General features: G+C 36.1%; 1 protein-coding gene across 1 annotated transcript in view; it reads right to left on the bottom strand.

Moving 5' to 3' along the window:
* Positions 1-1,427: 1,427 nt before the first annotated feature.
* LOC145296792 (dynein axonemal heavy chain 1-like) overlaps positions 1,428-22,818 on the bottom strand; it is a 350,721-nt gene continuing 329,330 nt past the window's right edge. The window contains exons 76-80 of the mRNA XM_080142859.1: positions 19,716-19,860; positions 14,116-14,211; positions 13,675-13,785; positions 9,219-9,453; positions 1,428-2,134 (exon numbers count right to left, since the gene is read on the bottom strand). Coding sequence (XP_079998985.1) covers positions 2,013-2,134; positions 9,219-9,453; positions 13,675-13,785; positions 14,116-14,211; positions 19,716-19,860 — 709 coding nt within the window. The 3' untranslated portion in view covers positions 1,428-2,012. The remainder of the gene's footprint in view (positions 2,135-9,218; positions 9,454-13,674; positions 13,786-14,115; positions 14,212-19,715; positions 19,861-22,818) is intronic.

Below are 22,818 nucleotides of genomic sequence, written 5' to 3' on the forward strand. Positions count from 1 at the left end.
TTAGAAAAAAAAAAGTGTTAGTAGGCAGGTAGGCTCGAACCTGTGACGCGAAGGCGGAAAAAAAAGTGAAAGAAAACCTGATATCTTACCGCTATGCTATGACGCCACAGGAAGTGAAGAGCATTCAAATTTAGCGATGTCAATCATAAAGTTCTCAACTCAATGATAATTAAGTTAAGAATCATAGGAGTCGGCAAAGAAATGAACGTAGCCAAGTGCTGTATCTTTGCTCCTATTAGGTTCGCTTTATTTATACGAAAAAGACCAAAAAACACGTGAAAGGAAGGAATAGAGGGAATTTTTTAAAAGTCAATGTAAATAAATGTAGAGACGACGTCCATTCGCAAATCGTACATATTATAATCTAGGGAGCACATAAAAAGTTCTAAAAAATAGTAACATGGTCGAGACCCCCCCCCCCCCCGAAAAAAGCCTTTCTTGGATGTACAAAAACGCGTGCAGCCATTTTGCCTTTTATATATATAGATGACGGGTACAACCATACAGTCTTCTTTCATTATTATTGTGATTAATAAAACTTTTTGTAAAAATTGTGTTCAGATCGTTTGCTTACACCTTCTTGATTAGAAAAAAATAGCAAAATTTTTTAAAAAGTTTCTCAAAATAATTTGGGCATTTAAGGGTTAAAGCACAATTGCACCATAATACTTGATTTTTTCCTTTTAAACTTAAATTGAAGCCATTATCACAGCACAAACAGTAAGGCCAGGCATATAAAATCAACAGTAGATTCTTTGATATGACAGGAGTGTGTTTGAAATGAATTTTTCTGTTTAGAGCACAGTTAAAGCATTATACTTGACTTTTGTATTTTAAACTTTAATTCAAGTCATTATATAAAAAAAAAAATTATAAAATCAACAGTAGGTTCTCTACAGTGCAATATAGACTACAATGTATTGTGGACTAAGTCACTGTGGGGAGGCATCTGAATCTTCCTCCCAGTACACCGTTGTGTGTTCCCAACTAGGTAATCAATCGATTTGATTGAAAAATGGGCAATTTCACCAATTTTGATGAAAATAAAAACATGGGAGTGTGAAACATTTATTGATCATCATTCAATTCCGAGCAACGTCAGGTCTCCTTGCTAGTTTATACCTAAAAGTAAAGAAAGGCAGTAGCGTGAATAAGAACTTTATTTTATGTTATGTATAGTGTTACATTTAATTTATTATTTTTTTTATTTTATCAGTTGTAATAAATCTGCAACTTTTTATTCATTTTCTTGTATTTGTAGTTCTTGTGTACTTCTGTTCACAACCTCTACAAACTACACGAGGTAAATAACCAAATATCAACAGTTTGTGAACTCGTTGGTTATAACTGTCACAATTACGCAAATCTGTAATGAAAAATCCAGTGCAAAAACCACACCTCGGTGAAAAGAAAAAAATGAAAATATATATTTTAAAAAAAGTTGTTTTATTATTCAAATTGTTGCAAAAAAACGTTTAATATTTTTATGAGTTTTTACCAAACGACATCACACAAAGCATCAGTAGCAGTGGAGAGCTGATGGTGGCTCAGTGGTTAACAATGTGGGCTGGCCACCTTGTTCATTCCATAGAAACACTTTCATTTAAAAACGTTGGTAACCTTCATGTGGTCCCTCCTATAAATACTCGATATCCTTCTAGAAAGCAAAAACTTAATAGAAAGATACCAATATCTTCAATAGTTAATTTCTGGATGGTCGAATGGTGACCACTGACAAAGGTCAGCATCTAATATTTCCAGGCAAGGGTAAAGGAATTGGAAGAAAAGAGAAGGGGAGGCAGTCACAGCCAGAAATAATTAGTTGGAATAATTGGAAACGAATGCCAACATACAAAAAAAATCATCATCATGAATAATTAGAAAAAAAATAAACAATCATCAGCAGCAAACTTGAAGTATTAGTATTTTTTGTATCAAATATAATTTTTTTTTTTTTGGGGGGGGGGGGGTTATTTTTACCACAAAAGAAAATCGTGCAAAAAAAGTTTTTTTCAATAATTTAAAGCACAAACGAGAGCAACTCCTCGTTTGATCCAATGACTTTGATCCTCCATGCTTGGAACCTCAACCATGAAGACAAAGTTAGTCGAATGTCCAGTCGTAGACAATGTACCTGAAAGATGAAGAACAGTCAATAGAATTTCATTCTTTTAGATTCAACAAAAAAAATGGAAAAGGAAAATATTTTTATTAATATTAAAAGAACAAGACGTTTGATTGATTGATTGATTGGTTTTACGGCATATCAACCTATGTGGTCATTTAATGCCGGAGTCCTTTTTTTTTTTCTTTTTTTTTTTTTAACTATTTTTTTATTGGGGGGGGGGACTTTTTCAGCCTTTCCTCCCTTTTTTTATAAAATTGAACTAAGAAATTAAATGTTGTATTTATACATGGATGTGTATATTTGGGTGACTTTAAATTTCCTTAAATTTTCTTATATAAATTTACTTTCCTTAAGTATGCTAGAATATTTGCTGAGTTGACCTTTTCAAAAAGGTCTTCCATATTGCTTTCTGTATAATATAATTTTCTAGTTGGGGCAAGGTCATCACACCCAACTAGGATATGTTTTACTGTGAGTGTCTCCTGGCATGGGATGCACTCTGGCGCCGATTCTCCATTTAGTATATAAGAATGAGTAAAGTTGGTGTGTCCTATGCGCAGCCGAGTCAGTATCACATCTTCTCGGTGTGATCTCTTGATGTCCGGACATCGTTCCTTAAGTTCAGGTTTGATTGAGTATAATTTGCTGCCCTCTTGCTGACTCCACCGCAGTTGCCATTTTTCCTGTATGTATGCTTTTATCTGGGGTCTAAGATCAGTATGTGGAATCTTAAAATTGTCAGTTGGAAGGTGAGAATATCTTTTTGCAGCTGTATCTGCCCTGTCATTGCCTTTGATCCCCACATGGCTGGGGATCCAGACAAGAATAATGTTTTTAGTAGTTGAAAGGATATTGATTTTTTCCATTAATTTTGTTGTTAGTGGATTTTCTTGTTTTTGATTTTGTATAGATAATAGGACTGATAGAGAATCTGTGAGAATGATGAAGTTTTTGGTGGTTTCCTCTGAAATTGTTGAGTGCTAGATCGATAGCTATAGTCTCTGCAGTGAATATAGATGCTTCATTTTGAAGATTTCTCTTCATTGTGGTTTTATGGTACGTTGCTACACATCCAGTGTGATTGTTGCTTTTAGACCTGTGTAAATAAAGGTGTAGTCTGAATATCGTAATTTTAAATGTTGAAGTTCGTCGTGGTATTCAATAGGGTTTGTGGTAGATTTGGACTTTTTGTTTAGGTTCAGTTTTATTTCTACTTGTTTCATGGTCCATGGGGGTGTTTTAGGCAGTATGAAGTTGTGAATGCTGGAGATTGGAATTTTCAATTCTTCAATGCTTTCCTTCATTCGGAGCCCGAAAGTTTTGATAGTTTTTTCTCTCATGTTGAAGAGTTCTTCATATTTAGGATAGAAGGTACATTGGTATGCAGGGTTGTTTGGGCAAGACTTCAGTTTGAGTAAATATTGAAGGGCTAACTTTTCTCGCCTTAGATCTAGTGGGGGTTCATGTGCTTCCGTGTATAGACTGTTCACGGGGGAGGTTCTGTATGCTCCTAGGGCCAATCTTAGGCCAGTATGGTGAATAGGGTCTAGGCTTTTTATATATGATGTTCGGGTTGATCCATATATGAAACAACCGTAGTCTAGTTTTGAGCGGACTAGTGCTCTGTAAAGTTTAAGGAGTGTTTCCCTGTCTGCACCCCAATCGGTATGTGCTACCACTCTCAAAAGATTTACAGCTTTGCTACATTTTTCTTTTCAGATAGTGTATGTTCGGGATGAATGTTAACTTTTTGTCAAATAAAATCCCTAAGAATTTGTACTGGTGAGTAACGGGTATGGGCGTTCCTTCCATGGTTAGGACAGGATCATTATGCATGTTCTTTAGTTTGCAGAAATGCATGCATTTCGTTTTTCTTTTGGAGAATCTAAATCCATTCTCTTCCGTCCATCTCATTACTTTGTTTAAGCACAATTGAAGCTTCCTTTCTATTATAGATATATATCTAGATCTACAGCATATTAGGAAGTCATCCACATATAGGGAGCAATCTACCCCAGGGTTAAGGTTTTTTACAATGTTGTTAATTCGGATACTGAACAGGGTCACTGACAGTATACTCCCTTGAGGTACTCCATTCTCTTGTTCCTTCAAGTCCGAGAGAGCTGTGCCAACCTTTATTCTGAACCGTCTATTTTTTAAAAATTTTTCAATAAAAATTGGCATTCAGCCTTTTAGTTCAAGCGCCTTCAGATCCCTTGTAACACCATGTCAAAAAACACTGCTGTTAAATGTTCCTTCCTTACAAAGGCTTCTCTGATGAAGGTTTCAAGTCTGACTATGTGGTCTATTGAACTTCGGTTTTTCCTGAATCCTGTTTGAAATTCTGTAATAAGATTCTCTGTTTCCAGGAACCAGATTAGTCTTTTGTTTATAATCCTTTCCATGGTCTTACAAATGCAGCTTGTTAGAGTTATTGGCCTGAAATTCAATGGATCTGAGACGTTACTTGATTGGGATTGGATGTTTGAGTTTTCAGATTTGGGGATTGGTATTATTGTGGCCTCTTTCCAGGTCTCAGGTACATTTCCACTGGACCATATAATATTGAAAATTTCAAGTAGGTATTTCATTGAAGTTTCTGGAAGTTTTTTGAGGATTTCATATGGAATTTCATCGGGCCCTGTAGCTGTGTCATGGGATTTGGTTAGCGATTCTTTTAATTCAGGCAAGGTAAGAAGTTGGTTGTATTTTTCGGTATTTTGTGATTTAAATAGAATTTTCTTCTTCTCTTCCTTTTCTCTAATCTTTTTGAATTCCTCTGTTTGTCTGTCACATGATGAAATTTTTGATAAATTATCTGCCAGGTTATTGGAAATGTCTTTTTGATCGGTGTATATTTTGTTGCCTTTAGAGATGTGGGATATTGGTGTACTATTACACTTTCCTTCTATTTTCCTCATCATGTTCCAAACTGTTTTTGCCTTGGTATTCACATTAATTTTGGATATATAATTTCTCCATGTTGTTCTTTTGGATTCCTTTATGATTCGTCTGGCTTTTGCTCTGTTGTTTTTGAAGAAATCCAGATTTTCGCTTGTTGGGCACTTTTCGTATTTTCTCAAGGCAGCTCGTCGAGCTCTGATGGCTTTTCTGCATTCTTTTGTGAACCAAGGTTTGTTGTGATTGTTGGTTTTGGTTGTTTTCGGTATGGTATTATTTGCTATGTTTGTGAGTGTTTTAATGAAGTAATTCAAATGGTCATCTTCATCTTTCTTTTCGATAATTAATTGGTTTTTGCACTGTTCCTGGAAGTCTTCCCAATCCGCTTTATGTAGGTTCCATTTGGGTGTTTTTTGTTCAGTACTAGTACTTAGACTTTCCAGGATGATTGGGAAATGATCACTCCCACAGGTGTCATTGTGTACTTTCCAATCATAGTCCATATATATGGAAGGATCACATAAGGTAAGGTCAATGGCGGTGAAAGTACCTGTTGCTGGGTACATATAGGTGTAGTTTTGATTATTAAGGAGGCATAGATTATTTTTATTTATTATGTTTTCTATTTCTTTTCCTTTTTTATTTGTTTCTTTACTTCCCCATATTACATTGTGACTGTTGAGATCTCCTAGTAGAAAAAAGGGTTTAGGGAGTTGTTTTATTAATTGAGTTATCTCAGTTTCGTTGATTGTATCTTTTGGAGGGATGTAGATTGAGCAAAGTGTTATAGTTCTATGTAGAGTCACTGAAACTGCAATTGCTTGCAAGTTTGTGTTTATATTTATTTGTCTTTGAGGGACTTCATTCTTCACGAGTATTGATGTGCCTCCAGAAGTTCTGTCCGTATCTTTATTTATGTAGTTGTAAGATGTGTAGCGTTTTATGTTGATGGTATTATTTTCTTTCAGAAAGGTCTCCTGTAGACAGACAAGTGCTGGGCTCATATTTGTTATTAATAATGTGAGTTCACTTTGGTTTGCTTTTATCCCTCTGATATTCCATTGTAATATTTTGTTCAACATTTGGAATTGTGTTCAACTTCCATCGTCTCCAAGCCCTCAAATCTATTTTCTGTCGGAGTCCCTGTTCGAGATATAGATTGGGATCTTTCTTTTCCTGTTTTTGTTTGTTTTTTGTCTGGGGGGATTTTTGATTCTTTTCTGGCTTGTGATGTGTTTGATGGTTGCTCGGTTGTTTTTGTAGAAATGGTTTGTGGTTTTGTTTCTTTTTGTGGTTCAGTAGTGTCTTTACTTAATATTATCCTTGGATTGGTTGCAGACATTGCACCATTCATTTTCCTCATTTCTTCTAATAGTTCTTTCATTTCCTTTATTAGTTTGCTTAGGACATCAATTTTCTTGTCAGTTGTATCCGTTACATGTATATGACCATTTGGATTGTTGATTGGAGTAGTTTTTCTAGTTGCATCTGCATATGTTTTAGTTTCAATGATTTTCCTGGCCTCTGGGTAGGATATATTCTTTATATGTTTTAGTTTGGTCACTTCTTTTTCTCTTTTCCATATTTCGCAATATCTAGAGCCAGCGCCATGATTTCCAAGGCAGTTGGCACACTTGAAATTTTTTCTGCAGTCAATGTGTGGGCCGCTTTCTCCACATCTTCCACACACTGGTAATCGTGTGCACCGATCTTGATGGTGTCCAAACTTCTGGCACTTAAAGCATTGGAGGGGGTTTGGAATATAAATTTCTACATTTATTTTCATATATCCAACTTTCACTTCTTTGGGTATGGTGAGGGAATCAAAAGTTAGTATATATGTATTGGTATCGATTTTCTCACTGTTTTTTTTTGATTTGAACTCTACGAACATCTAACACATTGTGTTTCTGTAAGTTTGTCTTGATTTCCTCCAAGGGACAAAGTGCAAGTTCGTGGCTTTTTACTACTCCTTTGCAGGTATTTAGGGTTGGATGTCTGTAGCATTTGACTTTGATGTTTTCAAATAATTTTAGTTTCAATATTTCTTTAGTTTGTTCTTCGTTATGGGGTTCTATTAGTAGGCTGCCGTTAAATTGTTTTTTAATAGACTTTGGTTTTAGAGTTTTAAAATTTTTTTCAATTTTAAAAGGTGATAGTTTGCTCAAAGGAGTTTCCTCCATTGATTCTATTACTACGAATGTTGAGTTCCTTGGTTTTATTGTCTCTTCCTCAGAGCTACTGATGTCAGAGACATCAGAGTGGGTTCTCTTTGGGTGGTTGGGTGGTTTTTGGGAGGAATAAGCCATATATTTTGTTTTCTTTTTTTGTCATCTTTGTTCCCCACCCACCTCGGAGTCCTATTTGGGAAGAGCCTGGGGGGAAACCCATTCGCCCAGCCTCCACAGGGATACAATGATATAACCGACTTTGGTGGTATCATAATGATTATCTGTTCTCTCTTGATATTGCTATGGGATCTGTAGCAATCCTGAGGGGTTTACAGCCTCGTCATCGATATTCACACCTAATCGATTGACCCTCAGCCACCGCTTTCCATCATATATTAGGGAGTAGGGTTATTTGTGGGAGAGGGGGGATGTGTTGTGTTAGTAGTGAGTTTTGGAATGGGCAATATATGGTGGGGCTTGGCGTGACTGGCCGATTGGTCGGATCGGGCCTCTCCGACCGCCCGTCTAATCGAAGTAAGGGCCAAAGTAATGTGTTGCGGTGCCCAAACTTCTATGTATCCTAGTTTAGGTTCACTCAATCACCAGGATCACGTCCTAAGACATTACGGGTAGCAACCCACGGCTAACTGGTTGCCCCATTGAGGGATTTTTACCCTCTGCAGGGGGGCAGTCGGTTTGTTCTCATGCCCTACCGACGGGGCAAAAAAAAAAAAAAAATAAATAAATAAATAGATAAATAAATAATTTAATATAATATATTTGTTTTCTTTTTCTTTCTTTTTTGTTGTTTCTTTTCCTTTTTAAAATCTGTTTCTATTTAACCCATAGTTGGGACCCTAACAGGTGCTACCACTCCGGGTCAGGGTGGACCTGGAAGCAATGGCAATTAAGAGGTGGCTCCACACTCCCCAAGCCCGTAAGCCGGACCTCACCATCGGATGTAGTTTAAGGTCATATCCAGGACCGGGAGTAAGGTAGGAAAAAATAAAATAAAAAGGGGAGGGAGATAGGCTGTTGTTTTTGTTTTTGGTTTTGCAGAACATAATTAAGTTTTACAAAAAAGATCAGAAAACAAAAAAAAAACGTCAATGTAGGTGCATTTCGTCTCAGGAAGCCACAGGGCAGCCTGATCTGGTAGCACCAGAGAACAAGATGGCTTGTGAAGGATGAGGATATGTGTTGCATGGAGAGAAATGATATATGAGTCATACAATGGATGTGTAATGTTAGTCTTAAAGACAGGTTCACCTGGATTAAATTTGTACAGTTTCGGAAGAAAAAAACATAAAATATGTTTCATTAAATACTTTGCAAGCAAAATCCGATTCCGTATTTTGCTAATTCCTACCCTCTGATGAGAAGTAAGGTATTTCTTTCGAAACTTCACAGATTAAGGACAATCCACTTCTTTTGTGGATCATTTTTGAAAATTAAATGTTTTTAGCTCTTGTTAAAGTTTTTTAACATGTTTTATTAAGTTTTTCTTCTTCTTCTTCTTCTTCTTCTTCTTCTTCTTCTATATATATATATGAGGATTGCTACTTCTTGACAGAAGTTTGCAATCTCTTCGGTTAAGTGTTGTGTGGCTGTGTGCATGTAGATGACTTTTTAATCCAACTTTAGTCCTATATGAAAGTACACATATGTGACATAAAAACTTTTCTTCTTGTAAAGGTGATCGCAAGTCGTGTCAGGCTACTTTTAAATTTGCAGATTAAACCACAAATATGACAACTTAGCATTGCTGGGTGTGCTGTAAAGACCTTCTCATAAAACTGTCGTTCCTGTCTTTGATTGTGTGATTTCAGATGATTTACAAAACCAGCTTTCGACAAAAGGTATCTGCCACATACAGTGCATTTCAGTTCCTGTTGTAATTTTTTATTTTATTTCTGTTTCTGTATAAGTTTAAAAATGTGCAGACAAACAAAAATGAAAAAAAAAAAAAATGACTTCACTGCAATGCAGAGTAGATACAGATAAATAAATAAACTAACCAGCACGAGTGAGCGTTTTATAGACAGGGCATTGGTAGATCCCTTTTTGTGGTGGGATTCTCTGGTTTTCTGGGATCAACCAAAAGGCAGCCATTTCAGTAAACAGTTCTTTTGGTCGGCTTTCAGTAAGACAATGCTTTTCATTGCACCAACGAGCCCCCTCAATAAAAAGGCCGTTGATGTAACATCCGTTTTCAGGGTGAGCGGTTATCTCGCTCACATTGACATCAAGAACCTAAAAAGAAAAGTTGACAAAAGACACATTCTACTTCTGTTCATTTAATATCAATTTTCACTTTTCCCAGGAATAAATGTTTTATGATCTTATGCAAGCACACTTGTAACTTACCTGAATAGCGTATGTGTGTGTGTGTGTGTGTTTTGTTGGGTTCTGTCACTTGATAAGAAAAAAAATGTCGACTTGCAATTGCTTCTGCACTTTACGATCACACATGAGTAATGCGAACTCTCGCCGTTTCCATGCATATGAGACTATACCAGACACATAAGAATAAACTGTGGAGAGAATGGGAGATTGAGTTGGAAGAAGGCATGCGACAGGTAATTAGAAAAACCATGAGCAAAAAAGAGCACACAACCTTATTGAAACTGACTTTTAAACCATTTCACATTGTTCAAAAGCTCAACAATCTCCAAATTTTACTTTGAGTGTGTTGCGGGCCAGGATATAAATACCCTAACTCGCTACAAAAGAAAATAATGGAATGAAGGAAAAAGGAAATGTGTGTTCATCTCACGTTCGGGTCACTATCGTTTGTTCGCGCGTGGGAAGAGAAGTGAGTGATGTAGTGGAAAATGGGAATGATAGTCCAGCGTGTAGACAAAGAAAAGGATAGAGGGTTGATATCAGTTAAACTGCATGCCATGTTAGCAGTCAGCTATGCGAAGGTATTCTCAGGGGCAAATTGTATATATAGAGAGAGAAAGAGTAAAAAGGTCAATCCAGTTCATGGAGAAAGAAAGCATATAAAGTGTACGTACTGTTTGTTAGCTTTTTGCCCCACATGGTAGCAAGTGGCGTGAGGCATACCTGCTGAAATGGCAGCGGCTGGTCTGTAGACCACTCACCTCAGAAGCTGATCCGAAAAGAAAGATGCTGCTTATTGCTCTTGCTTTTATAATTGTTTCCGGTAGTCTTTTGCATATGTGTGGATTTCCTTTGAAAGGGGAAGTGACGTTGTCCATGTGTGCGTATGTGTGTACGTTAGCGTATGTGTGTATACACGTGAATGTGAGTGTATATACGCGAACGTGAATATATGTACGTGTGTGGATGTGTGCGCGTATGTATATGACAAGCAATATAGCTTGAGATATGAACGCGTGTTTTTGTGTGAGACTAGAAAAGGCTCGCGCAAGTGGTCTTGTCCAAGCACGTGCTTCCAAGTTTTCCTTGACCTGCCAACGTTCCTGCGATGTAGGACATTTATGCTCCTGCAATATCTTATCCAGGAGAATAAACATTTTACATGATTATACTAGCATCATCGATTACTCCTTATGAAAACTTATATGCTCAGAATTCCTACTCCTCTTCCTTCTCCCATCACCTGATTGGCTTCCCTTCTCTACTCGAGTATTCTCTCACAACCAAATTGTTTTGTCCTTTTTTCCACCTCCTTTTCCCTTTCCCCACTCTTCCCAAATAATACATACTAACAATGTAAGTTAATCACTTTTAAGTCAACGACAGACCTGATAAGTTTGTCTCGTCTGATGAGGCCCACACTAGGCTGAAATAAATTTATAATACGATTGGACTAGATTTGTGTTAGATTTTTTCCTTTTACATGCAGACACACGTTTTGTGAAATATTATCTAATCTGTATGCATATCAATCCTTTTATATGTACACATATATGCATTATACCTTTATACATACAGATGCACACACACACACATATATATATATATATATATATATATATATATATATATATAAATATGCATGGGTATCGATCTTCTGTTTCGTAAAACATTTTTTCACTAATATTAACAATTAGTATAAATATTCCGAAAAATTGAGTCATAGGAAAGCCTTCAAAAATATCTTAGTGACTGACCCCTGAAGATTGAACATTTTTTATGATCTACAGACCCACTCCCAAACCCACGGTTCGAATTCTTGTAATGCAGAGCCAACCCTCTTTTCCTTAGTAGGGAAAAACATGCATGTTTTCAGCACCCGAAGAAGGTCGCAGGTTGCAGCGACCGAAACGTTGTGCTAATAACACCCAAGGAGAGAATAATAGTCTGATTAATCAAAATAACACAAGCATTCACATTTTTGGTTAAAAAATATTTAATAATATTTGTGTGTATATATATATATGCATATATATATGTACGTACACACTTATATATGTGTGTGAGTGTACATAATGCATTCATATATATATATATATATGCATATCTATCCACACACACACACACACACACACACACACACACACACACTCACATACATAGTAGTAAGAGATCGATCACTTGATGAGTTATTTGCAAATCATGATTAATCAGAACAATTAAAATGGATGTTTTTCATACATAATTTCATTCCAAAACTAACAAATATTTTAACCTGTATAGTGTAAAATCTGACAAATATTTTAGTATACATAGTGTAGTATCTGTTTGGATGCTACACTTAAGTTAATTTGTCCTTTGTCAATATAGTAGAAACCCTTCTATACTAAAGCAATTTTTATTTTTGCCTACTTCCCTTTTGGGGAGCTGGTTTTCCCTTACATTAAAAATGACCTTGTGTCACATTTTGATTTCGTGGAGAAGCAAATAAATATCAATATTTTTACATGCATTTTGTGTGATATAATACAGGTGTTGGACAAATGAATGGAAACTCATTGTAAATTATGAAATCAATTTTAAAACACCTCTTAAAATTGAAAAATACTAAAATGTTGGTTTCAGTTTGTTTGTTTTTTATTCATGGTTATTGTTGTCCTAAAATAATTGGTTAAGTTTTTTTTTTTTTAAATTTCAGATAGTGCAAAAAGAAAAATTAAAATAGCAGATCTATCAGATTTTCAAAGGAAGGAAATTGTTGGTGTTTGTATGACAAGTGCTATTGTAACAGAAACAGCTGAGATGGTGGCTGTATTGAGAGAAACTGTCTTGGAGATGATGACAGCTATGAAAATAAAAAAAAAAAAAAGAAAAGGAAAAACATCCTCCTTTAAACAAAATTTTGGAAGATAACCAAAATCACCTGAAAGAGACCGTAGAACCTTAACTAAAAAAAAAAAACAACACATTTTCTAAAAATATGTCTAAGGGAGATAACTCTTGCTGACTTCAAAATGAAGAGAAAATATATATATATATATTTTTTTTGTATTTTCTGTATTTTTTAGTTTTTTACTTCTAAGGATTATGAAGACAGAGCACAAAACCATGGCACCCAAAATTACAGCAGAGATTAACAATTATCTAAATAATCCCGTTTTAACAAAAACTGTTCACCAAGAGCATCACAAGGCTGGATTTCATGGGAGGCCTGCCACCAGAAACCACTGCTTATGCTTATTTTCCATTATTTTGTCCAACCCTTGTATATCAGTACGAAGCCTTAGGGACACAACCGTTGATTAATGCAGCTTTAGTATAATAGTGTAACATAGCGCAGACGCACGTATTCAAATGCATGTGAAATCATGTCATTGGTAGGGAAAAATAAATACTTTAAAAAGGAGATTATGTTAGAGACAACAATAACGTTCGAGATCATGTGAGGGTCATGAATGACGTTCAAGGGACGTCACAGTGGTAACGAGACAACAAGAAAATAAATGTTGTTGTACAACAAAAAAGTGAATTGAAGTTCTTTTCTATTCTTTGTTTGCTTTGTGACTGAGATTACAACGTGTTGGTTCTCAAACAACATTTCAATATGATGACAACCTCCTGTCTAATAAGACAATGGTATTCTGCATCTAATCTATTACACTGCAGCATCTGCTGTGACTATACAGTTCGAAGCTGGAATTGGCTCTCCAGATGCAAGCCTGGGCGAGTAAGGAGACCTAGGTTTGCCAGTTACCATCATCCCTCTATAGGCGTTACAGACAAAATCCGATGGAAGGCAAGCCAATACGGTCAGAGCCAGCACAGCTGCAGGAATTGTCAGAAAAGTGTTGGGACTCCATACTGGATCTTTTGTTGGGGTTAACTCCCTTAGCCTTTGCCTTTCCCAAGGCATCCACAAGGCAGTGGAGCTATTTGCTCATATCTGGTGAAAATTTGAAAACGTTTCCAATTTTGACAAAATTAACAAAGATCCTCATTGTACTTATGGTTGTATCAAAATGAAAGCGTTACAATAGTTAGATGTATAAACTCTGTGATTTTTACATAATGAAATTTTCGTAATTACAAGTCAGTAGGAACTTTGTTAGTAAAATATAAAGTTTTTACCTGAAATCCAAACGAAATCGTATCAATTGAGATCAATTCTTTACGGGCATAATTTTGCAAAGTTCCTGTTAGAAAAGCTTGAGGGAAGAAAAATCCAGATATCCAGTACACCTGCAGAATAAAAGATCTTGTCAATATATATTTTATTATAACATTAATAGATTCATTGAAAATGTTACTGTTGTATCGTTTTACGATACTAACGACCCCACCCCCACCCCCGCCGCAAAGTGTTAGGAAATTTTAAAAAAACTGGAAAAAAAGTATAGTGAAAGAGAAAGGAAATAAGTTTACAAACAGAATAAAGGTATATGAAGCTGTTCACAAAGGAACACAAAAAAAGTTGAAATAGGATTGTTAATCAAGGTGATTGGAATAAACAATGTCATTAGGTTTATAGTTAGTTTACAGTCAGTTTTAGGATATAGATAAATGACTTACATATGGCATTCCATTTTCAATCCAGTTGTTAATGAAGTCCACTCGAGCCAATAAATCTTGCACCCAGGAAGCCAATGGTTTTAAGGATGGATAAGCCTTGAAAAGAAGATTTAAATGTTTGATTCATTTCATTGAATTATTCAATTCATAGTAACGTTTGTTTTCTAATTTTATTCATTCCACATAAATAATGCAGTTTACTTTCAGCAGCCTAGTAACTCTCGCTTCCATTGTTTTATCCTTTAGTCCTCACATTCCATAAGCGATGTTCCTGACAAAGAGGAAAGAATTGCTGTTTTCTGGATCAGAATCTACCCATCAAACATTTATCGTTGGCTAGTTTTTGATCTTGAAGTATTTTTTTTGTTTGTTTGTTTTTTAGCTCCTTACATTAAATGGCTTCATGTTTTGTCTGGAGCGATTTCCATTATATATATATATATAAAAAAAAAAAAGAAGACATAGAGATAATGGACGCCTAGGTTTAACAGTAAGGCAAAGAATTTGTACGTGTAGATGGAACTTAAAAAAGATTTTAATACAGTACATGTTGAGATTGAGGGGATGGGGGGGGGGGCTAAATATTTGTTTACTCCATCGCCCAATATTTCCTTGATCTGCTCACACTACAATTTACAATTCGTCAAGTGAGTGATAGATGCATAGCCTGTTTTTCTGTAAACATGTACTCCACAGCTGCATGTTTAGTGCTGCATACTTTTGGTGCATGCAAGTAGCAAATTTGCCGCAGCTGAGAGATGTTTGGCCAAGAAAAGGGAGAAGTTAGGATTAGGGTCGGTTTCTCTTTTTCATAGAAGCCGATGTAGCGTGTCCATCTTTGTTCTATCGTTATTTTTATGACAAGCGCTCAATCAAGATTCTATGTTCCACCCCTGTAGAACATTCACAACAGGCACTCATCTAGTTACAACAACTGCCAAAAATTTCCTGTGCCTAAAACTAAATATAAATTCCATGATCAAAATTTCTCTCCTAGAACTGCCTATCTGTGGAATACACTACTGCAAGACTGCTTCCCAGCTGACTATAACATGGGCAAGTTTCTGTTGAGTTGAGCCATCCTCGTAAATAAACAAACACTACCTAAGTTCTATTATTACTCATAATCACAGTGTTGTCTCCCCGACCACGTAATACTCATTAACGGTTACCCTCGAGTGGCCTTTGGGTCTTGGTAAGTGGTGCCCCCCCCCCCGCTTCCCCTCAGTAAAAAGAAAAAATATTTTAATGCTGTAAACTTTAAAATCAATAAACTGGTTTCCAATATCAAAGATTCTGAGCAGCTAACATGATCTTTGCTTGAAAATGGGACACCGTTCCAAATCTGCCTTGATTCAATCTGTACACAGACACTTTCATTCCATAGATGTGATTTGGTTGTTGATAATTTTCTTTTTGTACATAAAGATCAATCTTCAGGTTTTTTGCGAATTGTGAATACATTGAACTAGTTGTATTGATAGACCTTTTTTATGTAAACTAATTAGCGGTTAACTTTAAATTTTTATAGGTGAAGTTTTGAGAGGTGATTGAATTACAAATGCTCCATATGATTATGCTTCATTTGTTTCATAATATTATGTAAACAAGGCACCAAGTTGTTGCATGTTTAGTGCATACTAGCAGGTCGCCTGGCATTGCCCAGTCGTAAAATACACTTAAATATGATATTTTGATTAATGCAGATTTTGTATTTATTATTATAGTAGCGGGGGTACCCAGGGTGTGTTGAGTAAAAAAACAAAAAGTGGTAGTAGGCAAGCAGGCAGGCAGGTTTGAACCCATAACACGAAGGAGGAAAAGAAAAAAAAAAACGTGACATCTTAGCCGGTCTCCATGGCGCGACCAAAAGTCGCAAACGTTGAAATTAAGCTTAGTCAATCGAAAAGGGAACGATGACTTGTAAAAATGGTGACACAAAAACCGACCCCTCGTTGTAAAAAACTGGCCAGTTGAGGGTGAAAGGATTAATGTTTTTGGCCATTTTTTTTTATATTTGTCGTTCGAAGGATCGAGCTTGCAAACAATACCAGTCTGGTCAGGTTCTGACACATCTGTCAGAAGTTTTTTGGTGGACATACAAACACACACATTTTGTCTTTTACATAATAGACTAGCGGGGGTACCCAGCGTTGCCTAGGTGTTTGAAGGTGTAAAAGAAAAAACAAAGTGTTAGTAGGGAGGGAAGCTCAAACCCATGATAAACCCGAATGCGGAAAAGAAAGTGAAAGAAAATGTGAGATCTTACCGCTACGCTACAAGGCCACAGGAAGTGAAAAGCATTGAAATTTAGCGATGTCAATCAAAAAGTTGACTTGCAGAAATGAACGTTGGCTGAAGGCCAGTTAAGCTTTCTGCTGTTTCATTTATTTGTTTCCCCACGATGTCGGGGAAACTAGGGTCCCCCTGAAAAAGAGGGAACTCTCAAATGAATAGCAATTGTCTGATATGGAGGGTTTCCCCCACATTGATCAAAGCTAATTGCTTTCAAGACGTCCAGGCACGCCTTTGCATCCATGAGTTTCGTTTTATTTATATGAAAAACACAAATAAACATGTGAGAGGATGGAATAGCGGGAATTTTATAAAAGTCGATCAAAATAAATCTAGAGACGACGTCCCTTCGCAAATTGTAGATATTATGATCTAGAGAGTATATGAAAAGTTGTAAAAAATAGTAACCCTCTCGAGACCCCCTCCTCCAAAAAAAGCCTTTGCTGGACATACAAAAACGCATGTGTCACTTTTGCTTTTTATATATATAGAAGATTACATTGGATCCAATATATAGCAACGATTTAAAAAGTTTAAAAAAAATGACTCATGCACCACCACCGAGAATTGAAACCAAAACGTTTAGCGTATGATTTATTTTTTCCTCTGCCATTAATGACTGAGCTATGAAGACATCTCTGCTGCAAGGCTAAAAATTAAAACATGAACCAATAGCTATTACGTTATGCATGCATATTTGTAATGCCGGTGTTCGACCTTCATCTGGCAAATTTCATTGTTTTTAAATTTTCACACTTTTGTACCGATTTTCCCGAGCTAAACCCCAAATATAAAGTTTTGCATGTATATATGAAGTTTCATGTCTGTAGACCAAAAAGACCAAAAACTCTAGGAGGAGTTTGGTAGGCAAATTTTTTTTAAACAATTATATATATACATAAATATATATGGAAAGAGTTTTGTGCTTACTATAAACTTTTTACACAAATATTAATCATGTTTAATATCTGCATGATGAATATAATTACACGTAATAGTTAACTAAGGATAATCATCCCATAAGAAAACCGTAAAGCTAATAGGAAATTAATTAAAATTAATGTTTAAAAGAATATGTAAATTAGCTAGATCTTTTTCAGATGAATGCAATTTCACGAACCATATATAACAAATAAATAAACACGACTCATATATAACAAATAAAAAGAAAAAAGGTCCGCCTTTTTTCTTTTTGGCCTTCGGGCCAAGATCTTTTTTTCAGTTTTCAAAGTGTAGTGTCTGTTCTGGTGGATACTGCAATCAAATACCATATGTGGGGGCAACCCCACATATCAGACCATTGCTCTTGGGCAATCAGTTTTGGTCAATGTAGGGGAAACCCTTCATACCAATTATCATTATCACTCTCCAGTTCCCTCTCAGAGGGAACTGCCCCCCCCCCTCCCCCTCACTCTCCACATTATAAAATGGCTTTGAGCCTAATTTGCTCAGTGGGGAAGCAAATGAATAACTAAATAAAAAGAAAAAAGATTTGCCTTTTTTCTTCTTGGCCTTTGGGCCAAGATCTTTTTTCAGTTATCAAAGTGTAGTATCTGTTCCGGCAGATACTGCAATCAAAGACCATATGTCAGGGCAACCCCACATATCAGACCATTGCTCTTGCAGATAATTGTAAAGAATTTGAAGTATAAGACTTTTACCAAAATGACTGGATTCGAGATTAAATTAATTCAAAAGAGTTGATATGTATGTTATGAAATAGAACAACCAAACCAAACGTCTAACATTCACTCATGGCTGATGGGTCAGATCAAGACTACCATTCCACAAGTTCCTATCAGACAGCAGCACTTTTGCAATATTTTATGTGTGTAAGGATAATTTGACTTTCTCATTTTCTTTTCATGTAAAAAAATGAGACCTTGTCTGTCTATTTGTTTGTGTGAGGAACAATCTCTACCAAACTACTCTGTCAATTTTTGGTCTACAGACTTGAAACTTGAGATATATAGAGAGTTCGAATCTGTGGAACAAATTAAATTTTTTTTTTTAATTCAATTTGATTTGTAGCTGCTAAAAGGTCAAAATTGAAAAATTGGAACTTAGCAGATGTAAATCGACTTAATGCATATCCAATACACATGTGCAAATATACAGTTATTCATGTTAATTTTTAAACTGCTGATATACATATGTCCTCAGCTCATATGGTAGTGACTAACACAGAAAAGCTAAATACGTTGGTTTTGATTCTAGCTGATGACACCCAAGTCATATATTTTTTAAACTTTTGAAATCACTTCTATATATTGGGTACAATGTAATAATCAACAGAGAATTGGCTCTATAATAATAAATACACAATCTGCAGAAAGTAAAATATTATATTTAAGCATGTTTTATGATTGAGGAACACAGAGTGGCCTGCTACTTAATCAATAAATTGTTGCATAGCAGGGGTATATAGCAGGGGTATATAGTGGGGTGTATCCATAATACACAGTTATCTATATGACAGGTATATCTTTATATGTGCATGTCTAGCTGTGCTGTATATATAATGGAGTTTATATATATGTGTGATTGTCTAGTGTATGTGTACACATATTTATAAGTGTATGCACAGTTTAACAAACAGTTCAACAAACAGTTAAAAACACCAGAAATAAGGCACAAGAACTGTTCTTTTTAAACAAGGGACAGACAACATCTTTCTGGGGGGTTACATCAGGTCAAAAGGGGGACATACCTTCATTCATTGGTTGGTCTCGATTGACGGGTCTGTAAAATCTACAATGAAGATTCATTCCAAGGAACGACAATCGACATTTGAGTTATATTTTCATGCAACTTTTATTTCCTGATGTTCCCCGACTTTAGAGTTGCACACAGTTTCTTTATTTCTACATTTTTGCTATTTCCTGCACCTGATAGTTTCCAAAGCATACAGAGACCATTATTACCGTCTGCTATCTAACCTGCCTTCTTGTCTGTCCAACTCAACATCTCTGCCTATGTGTCTATCTTACAATCTTCCCTCTCTGCTCGTTATCTGACGTCACCATTAACTCATCTTTGTTTTTCGTTTTGATCTATTATCCTACCTTTTTGTTTATGCTAAAAAAATTCCCAAGTTATTATATAAATTTTTAACAGAAATATTTTATCTTTTTAAAATACCTAATTCGTTGTGATTACATTCTTTTTTGCTATCCAAACATTTTTTTATTCAGAAACATTCACAATCGCCTATGATTAGGTACCCGGCGTTTTCCGGGAGACCAACAATAACAAAATAAGTGCAATAAGAAATATTAAAAATAGTTAAAGTTTATCTAACTTACCTTGAGTGCCCACATAGCTGGCACAGAGTTGTTGTATAGGCTGTTTGCTAGAGCTTCAAGTTGTTGTGACATAACAACCAAACCTTTTAAGGCTTTTAATAAATCCTGCAAACTTTGGTGGCACGTTTTCAGCAATCGGTTATACCTACAAAATTTAAATCAACATATACACATTAATACATGGATACTCTTCTCTCTAATCAGCTGATAACCCATTTTAGAGATTCCAACCGAGATATCTTTTTAGGATCCTGTTGTAATATTTTTGATATAATGAGAGAGAGTAGATATTTACATGTTGCTCACCTCAGCATGATGTGACACAAGGTCAGAAAGTAGGGATGTCCAACCAGCACCTCTAAAGAAGGGTCATTCTGCCCTAGAAAAAATTGCCTGGGTATCCCTATTGGCATTCCCCAGTAGGGACGCTTCAGGCAACAAGCGATAGACTTGTTCCACCCAAAAGCTGGGTGGCAAGGCCTGGGAGAGTAATCTACCCAGGTGGCGTACCACAGTTTGATAGGTACTGGACCAGTTTCTAGCCCTGCACGTGTCGGGCTGATTGTCAAGAACGGATTCTTCATTGTTACTTTCAACCCAAGTCTCCAAGCAACCAAAGCAGGAAGGAAAATTATCCTCCAACATTAAAAATAATGGGAGAGTATGAGTAAAGAAAATTGGAAGGTTCTACTTATAGATACTGACGATAGGAAATGACCAATCAAATGGAGCCACATTCTACTAGCAACCAATCAGAAACTTTTTCCATAAAAATATTGAATCTTTTAGCATTCTCACATAATTTTTTCTGTGTCTTCACGAGAAAGATCTTTTCTCTTTATCTGCAAAATTTTAAAATCCAAGACTTATATAGAACAGCTACCTACCGAAAACTCTTCTTCATTTCCAGGGTTGTACAGAATCGGAAACTCTTCTATTTTAAACATGGCTTTCTATTCAAAAGAGAGAGAGCTTTTTAGGATCCTAACTATTCCTTTAAGTGCGATTGTTAGGACCTCATTCGCTAAATAATTGTTTAGGTTCTTTTTCATGAGGCCAGTTGCTCCTAAAATTACTGGAATGACTGAAGTCTTTCTAAAGTTATAGTTTCTTTTCCTGTTTGATATGTATGAGTGTATGCCTTTTTTTTTCCAAGTTATATTAATAGATTATTTTTAAAATATGTTTATTAAAAACATTTATTAAAAACAAATAAAAGTTCTTTCATAGAAGATAATTATAATTAAAGTAAAACTTTAGTTACAGACAAAAGAATTCTTGTTTTATTGCAATTCAATTTGGAAAAAAATAAAACTCTTTATCTGAAAATACATCTTTTAAACTCCTCAGCCTAACGTTCACAGGAAACATGAGTTGGAAAAATTACATTGAGAGCATTGCCAGGACCGCTGCGAAAAAGGTAGGTTCTCTCTACCGTGCTAGAAAGCTATTAACGCCCGAAAGTATCCTGTACCTCTATAAGGCCACTATTCGCCCATGTATGAAGTATTGTTGTCATATTTGGGCTGGTGCATCTGCTACTAGTCTCTCCCTCCTAGACAAGGTTCAAAAGAGAATCGCCAACCTGATAGGTCCTGAACTGTCATCTAAGCTTCAGCCTCTGTCCCATCGACGAAATGTAGCATCTCTCTGCCTGTTCTACAAGTACTTTAACGGTGAATGCTCCGACGAACTGCAAGCACTTGTACACCCCCGGCGTGAATACCCCCAACAAACCCAACAAGCAGCAAAATCCCACCCCTTCACAGTTGAGATCCCTAGATGTAAGAGAGACTTCTACTCCAGTAGTTTCTTACTCAGAACCGCTAGACTTTGGAATTCCCTTCCGGATTCCTGCTTCCCCAACTGTACTGACATGCAAAAGTTCAAGGGTAACGTGAATCGACATCTTGCTGCCAAACTCCCACATAGTACCCCTGTAGCTTATGTCCCTGATAGTAGCCCCCTATATCAGTGGCAATGAGCCTTGTTTGGGGTGAAAATATAATAAAAAGAAAAAAAAAAGCATACACACAGACAATCAAGTTGCCGTAAACATTACAGAAACATTCAAGTTCACAAAGAGTATTCATATTTTCCTTGTAGGCATCTTCACATGATCCTTTCAGAGTTATTTCTACTTTAAAAAGGACAAAGTCTAGACAAAGATGATAGAAGACAGAAAGATGTTTCCACTTGATCATCATTCCAAATCACTGATTAACATTGGGGAGGGGGGGTTGAGACAGAGAGAATTAGAAATGTTGAAGTATATTTTGTAGCCCATCGCATTTTTTTTCATGTCTAAACATTGCAAGCTTCGAAACAAAGTGTTCTTCCCCCCCTCTCTCTCTCTCTCTCTTTGAGCCATGTGAGATTTTATTAATTTTCACACTTCAGTAATTCAGTTCAATTCAATTAATTTATCAAAAAATAAATCAAGCATGCTTCAATTGCCATGCAGGGAAAGGATGATAGAAATTTATGCAGGAGAGGATACAGGAGCCCAGCACTTGTGTAAATTCACTTTGAATTATTGTGTTGTTGGCAAATTTATTACCTCTCTTAGAAGTCTATTCCAAAGTCCAGGGATTCTGAGTGAGAAAACGTTCCTCCTCTGATTCAGTCAAAATTGGCAGTGGAATAATTTCTCTGTGTAAACATCTTTTTGGTGCAGGAGTCAATAATAGGCCTTGAGGAATATCATAATAACCATTAATTGTTGGCGCTCAAGAGCAAAAAGTTTAAGCTTCTTGAGTCGGCTTTCATAGGGCAGATCCCATATACCCTACACCATTTGAGAAACTAATCTAAATCTGACCCCCAAAATCGCCATTGACATGGAATATGTGCCTACATTAAAGATGGTTTTCCACGTGTTAAAGATATCTCCAGAGAAGATCCTAAATTACCTTATATGTGCTTTTGGATTGCACTTGCTTACACCACCGCATTTATATTTGCCCTCTATTGCCCACACAACAGCGGAGTTACTATCTTTAAGAGTATATCTGAGAAAATTGACCACATCCTTTCTGCTCATCCTTCGGCTAATATCCAAATTTGTGGTGACTTCAATGTCCACAATGTGGAATGGCTGACC

This window comes from Euprymna scolopes, chromosome 17, assembly GCF_053919585.1.
Source record: "Euprymna scolopes isolate OS-2025 chromosome 17, ASM5391958v1, whole genome shotgun sequence".
Classification (NCBI taxonomy): Eukaryota; Metazoa; Mollusca; class Cephalopoda; order Sepiida; family Sepiolidae; genus Euprymna; species Euprymna scolopes.